We start from the raw sequence: 5564 nt of genomic DNA, 5'->3' as shown, positions 1-5564 counted from the left end.
TGCAAGTATCTTATGTTAAAAGAAAGTAAAACTAGGAGTGCCATGTGATTGGAGAAAGGGAGGTATCCAGAGCGCTCTATGATTTGATATCTTTTGATTTTTTTAACTGTATCCGGTTTAGCAAAAAAAATATATACATATAAAAGTAGAACCACGTAGAACTTCGTTAAGGAGAAAAAAAAAAGCTAGCAGAATGTCTACGACTGCCAATTATCGCTGCAAGTGAATTTATTCAAAAAAAACACACTAAATGGTCCACATGAAATTTACAACTTAAACTCTTGATTAGTATTTTTATAAATAAAACTTTCAAAAGCTCAAACATGTGTCACACCATGGCTTTTTATCAAGCAATCCCTAACTTCGAAGAAAGCATTAGCATTATATTCCAAGGCACATGCACGGGCTTCGGTGGGACACCGGTGTCGGCAATAATTTCATTAAACTACACCATGCCAAGTTGCCGACTCCTCCGCCATGTTTTCCCGTACCAAACCCCATCGCTGGAAGCCATTGTAGCCGTTACATCTCGTACCGAACCTGGAATTTTAAACTCGAAAACAACACGGACAGCTGTGCCCCAAAAGAAGACGACAAAACACGGGCAGCCCCTTACCCTTGTTGCCGTTGATTTAGATTAAGCACCCAGAAAAGTGACCCCCTTCTGTGACTCGGTATGGTATTGTAAACCCACTTACCCAGAAAAGGCCCCAGTTTTATTATATATATACACCGGCCGTAGGCGTTGGGGAAGAGAAAAGGAGAGCTTTCCACCGTTTACCTATCGACCGAACTCTCCCTCCCACCGCTATGGGCTTTACCATCACCAAGTCTTCGGAATCGCCGGTCCGGCCGGCCGAGCCGACGCCGTCCGGGACGCTGCCGCTCTCGTGGCTGGACCGGTACCCGACGCACCGGGGCCTGGTGGAGTCGCTCCACGTGTTCAAGCACGGCCGCGAACCGGCCAGGTCGATAAGGGAAGCCATGGCCAAGGCGCTGGTCCTCTACTACCCCCTGGCCGGCCGGATCGTCGAACCGGAGGGGGTAGAGGCGCGGATCGAGTGCACCGGCGAAGGGGTCTGGTTCGTGGACGCGTCGGCCGACTGCAGCCTGGAGGACGTCAATTACCTTGAGCGCCCCTTGCTCATACCCCAAGAAGACCTGGTGCCCTACACCAAACTGGAAATCGAGCCAGCCGATACCATCATGATGGTTCAGGTATATTACATAAATTAACTCTGGATTTTTCCTTCTTCCTTCTTCCTTCTTCCTTCTTTTTTCAGTTCTTGATCGACCGTGTTATTCTAAATTTATTTCAACAATGTAGACTAGAGAAGGATTTGTGGATTTTAGATTAAGCTTGGATTGCAAAATTAAATACAGAATTCTTTGCTTAGAAGATAGAGCCTTAATTTATCCCCGATTTTGATGCTGAGTTATCCCGTCCGTGTCATCCCGAGTCACCGACGGACGAGGATGGAGACTGCGACCGTGATTCCAGCATTGGAAAATGTCACCATCCCGTTTCCCAACAGAAACGCAAAAGAGAAATGTTATTTTTTCGGGACTTTACCGTCACCTAACTCCCGTCGTACGGCGACAAAAACAACTGCCAACCCTTGAAGAAAATTAAATCCAAGGGCAGAGATAGGAGAACGAACCGCGTCCCATGCATTCCTACTCCCATCGCATGACCATAAATGACATTAGATGCCCATGTTCATTGTTCCCACCGTAACAAAGTAGAGTCCATCATTGGATACAAACATGGCACTTCCTTCCGTGGACCACCGCCTGCAAGTCATTATCGCAGTGCCCGGCTTGGGCCGGGTCCAGTTTATGGTCTTGAATGTTTTTTTTTTTTTTTTTGTTGATACAACCATAAGTGCTCCCATGAGAGTCATAAAGAAAAAGACGGAGGGGGGAAGAGGTGAACCCAAAACTCTCCCATAGAAGTTCTGGTGAATGGTGTACCATGAAGAAAGCGGCTGAGTTTGTTGCACTATTCGCCTCTCGAACATATAAATGACCTATAATACCACGAGCCTCTCACAAGCTCACACGTGTCATGCAGCGGGTGCCAAACACACCATCTGTGCGTGTCAACACTCTGCTAAATACAATCGATCACCATTGCAGCATCTTCTTCGAGGTAGATATACTATGCTTTCACCACCGTCCTAGCATAAGTAATATCTGCCCGAGCTGCTCTCTATTCTGCCCCACTAACTCATCGTATATGTGCCGTCCTCCGATCGCCACGGTAGGAAAGGGTCATCTTTGGACCTTTGGTACGAAAGAACAATCGATCTTTTTACCATTAGATTGCAACCCACACAAATCTCAAAGCACTCCAATTTTTTTCATCATCTGTACGGATCTCAAAGTAGCTACTGCAACGATCCAATGGTGGGTTCGTTCGAAGGAAGATGAATCTTTCTTTCGCGCAAAGATACAGCCCCTATCTATCTTATATTCGGGTAATGCATACGTATATGTATATAGGCCACATGATTGTCATCGCTTGACCGGTGAATTCGTGGACTCAGGTCACGGAATTCAGATGCGGCGGATTCGTGGTGGGTCTCAGGTTCAACCACGCGTCGGCCGACGGACTGGGAGCGGCGCAGTTCATCAACGCGGTCGGAGAGATTGCCCGAGGGCTTCCAGAGCCCGCCGTGAAGCCAGTCTGGAACCGAGAGGCCTTCCCCAACCCAAAGATCAAGCCTGGGCCTCTTCCAGACCTCCCCAAACTGGCTTTAGAGTACTCTGCAGTCGACTTCCCCTTGGATTACATCAACCAGCTGAAGAACAGCTTCATGGAGCACACCGGCCGAAGATGCTCCACCTTCGACGTGCTGACCGCCAAGGCCTGGCAGTGCCGGACCAAAGCTCTTAAACTGTCGCCCGAAGTCGACGTCCGGCTCTGTTTCTTCGCAAGCGTTCGCCATATTTTGAAGCTTGACAGGGGTTACTACGGCAACTGCATCTTTCCCGTGAAAATGATGGTGCCCAGTGGGAAGGTCGTCCGGTCATCGCTTGTGGAGGTGGTGGATTTGATCAGAGATGCCAAGGACAGGATGGCGGCCGAGGTCTCAGCGTGGGCAAAGGGAGATGTCGACGGGGATCCGTTTAGCATGACATTTAACTATGAAACGATATATGTCTCGGATTGGACCAAGCTGGGATTCTCCGAGGTGGATTACGGATGGGGTACGCCGATGTACGCTGGTCCCCTGACGAACAATGACTTCATCGCCTCGTTGATCCTTTTGAAGTCGCCGGCGCCATTGGAGGGCGCTCGTATGATGACAAGATGCGTTTCCAAGGAACACATAGAGGCCTTCAATGACCTTATCATGAACTTGGATTGAAGTGTATTGAGACCGAGTAGATGTTTCTACTTTGAAGAATAAGCTGTGTGGAGGCATAATTGCCATATGATATATGTGGCCTTATCATTTAGCTTTTTTTTTTATTCTTCTTCTTCTAAACTGATAACCGAAGTCTGTTTATTTGCTTATAAAGCAACGAGAGATATGTACACTAGTTCTATTTTTTTATTAGAAAAAAGAGAAGAAGTTGTTCCTAATTCTGTTTAATGATCAGAATAAGTATATATACTGCCCTCAAGTGTAACTTTTAGGGCATGAATAGAGCAAGTGAATTGCTCTAGGTTTCATCATTTGATCACGGAATGCTGCTAAGTGTTTCTCATTAAATGAGCGCCTTGTCTGCAAGAAGTTGGCTAAGTGAGAATGCAAGTGGCAATGTTGTCACACTTATTGCTGACTTCATTAAAGCCCAACCAGGTCCATTCCAACACCAACAACGATTTGCAGAACGATCTCAGCTGGTATGAGTTCTTGTTCGCCGATTTGAAGAACTCGGCCGTAGCCTTTTCTTCACATCCATGATGCATGCTTCAATCACCTCTTCAGTTGAAGCCTCGTGATGCTTGTTGATATAAATCGAACCTTTTTTAAAAGATGATTCTAAATTTGATTGACTCGGATCGCTGTCTGCTCAAAACAAAAACCTGGTAAGTATGTATATTTTTTTAATTTAAAAACTTATTTATTTAAATTTTCTGATTCCAAAAATGTACTTAAAATTTTTAGTTTAAGTACCTTTTTTTTAAGAGAAAAAAGAGAACGACAACAATAAGTAAATACGAGCTATAAGCTCGTCACTTACAAATGCAATTCAAAGCAGGTGAACTTTTCTGTAATTTCTTCTGGATGCAATCTCCAAACCAGTCAGCAAAGAAAAATTTGATCCTGTTAATGATATCAGCAACCTCAGAGCTACCCCTTAAAATTTTGTTATCGCTTTTCAATCTATAGTGTCCTAAGGATGCGGGCCCCCGGACATCCCAACCTCTTCTCCGAGTTGCTCGTGTCCAGAGAGCTACATGGAAACTTTCTTGGAGTAAGGCCGAAGGAAAAGCCGATGGTTGGCTGGCAAGACACCATTCACGGGTAGCGTCTGAAATGCAAAAGTAAACAAAGATGCCGACATTTATATAATGTTGCACTTAATTGGACTCATCACTTTGTCGAGCAAGCAGGTGTAGCTTCATCATAAAGATCAGTTCGGACTCTTCTAAGAGCTTTTTTTTTTTGGTAAATCAGAAAAAATTACTCGATTGTACTATAAAAGATCAGCAGTAGAATTTAATAAGATAGTTTCTTAATAGTTGGCTGCATAAGGTGACATACAATCATCCACTATCAACTTTTCTGTAGTTATGAAATACGGGAATGCTCAAAAAAGTTGGCAACTACGGCGTGTCGAAGCCTCAATGAAGTCGCGTACGTACCTTGGTCGATGGCCTTGCTTGAGATGTTCTTAATTGTAGCTAGGTCTGCTTACTCTTAGGGCTCGTTTGGTTCGCAGGAAAAGGAGGGGGGAAAGTGTGGTCAATGGGAAAGTAATGAAATGCCTCTTATTTGGTTGGAGTTTTCAAAGGAGAGAGATGAGAAAGTTGTATTCCCATGAGAATATAATCCCCATATTTCATGGGAAAGTCTTTCCCATGAGAAACATGGGAAAGTACTTTCCCATGAGGTGGGAATCACTCTTTTTTTATTTTTTTCCAAAAGACCTTCAGCATTAAAGAAGCATTAAGAGGCATTAAAGACCTAATTTTTATTAAGGGTATAATAGGAATTATACATAACTTTCCTAGGAAGTGGTTGATCAACCAAACATAAGCACTTTGGAAATTTGTCACTTTCCCATGGTTAACCAAACATGCCAGAAGTACTTTCCTAGGTATCCTCTTTCTAGGAATCTGATTCTTAGGAATCATATTCTAAGAGAAAAAATACTTTCCGCGAACCAAACGAGCCCAATAGTAAAGTAGAGGTTTTGTCTTGGTAGTTATGAAGACGAAAAAGTGGTAGGTGGCATGGGATAATGGTAAAGGGGATCCAAAGCGTGTGGAGCCGTGTTAACTAATAGTAAAGGCCGGATGTAGCCTTGAAGAAGTTAATTATTCGATTTTGGAGCGACCTGAGGATTTCTCGAGAAGAACTCCTGTCATATCTTAAATTGGAGGA

General features: G+C 44.4%; 1 protein-coding gene across 1 annotated transcript; it reads left to right on the top strand.

Annotated features, from left to right (window-relative positions):
- Nucleotides 1-736: 736 nt before the first annotated feature.
- On the top strand, nucleotides 737-3602 carry LOC120111670 (acyl transferase 9-like). The gene is made up of 2 exons (XM_039129424.1): nucleotides 737-1218; nucleotides 2550-3602. Exons 1-2 carry the CDS (start codon nucleotides 811-813, stop codon nucleotides 3372-3374), a joined length of 1233 nt encoding a protein of 410 aa, XP_038985352.1. The 5' UTR covers nucleotides 737-810; the 3' UTR covers nucleotides 3375-3602.
- The last annotated feature ends 1962 nt before the right edge of the window (nucleotides 3603-5564 follow it).

Source organism: Phoenix dactylifera, chromosome 8 (genome assembly GCF_009389715.1).
Source record: "Phoenix dactylifera cultivar Barhee BC4 chromosome 8, palm_55x_up_171113_PBpolish2nd_filt_p, whole genome shotgun sequence".
Taxonomy (NCBI): domain Eukaryota; kingdom Viridiplantae; phylum Streptophyta; class Magnoliopsida; order Arecales; family Arecaceae; genus Phoenix; species Phoenix dactylifera.
Note: the sequence above shows the minus strand (reverse complement) of the source record. Positions and strands in the feature narration are given on the sequence as shown.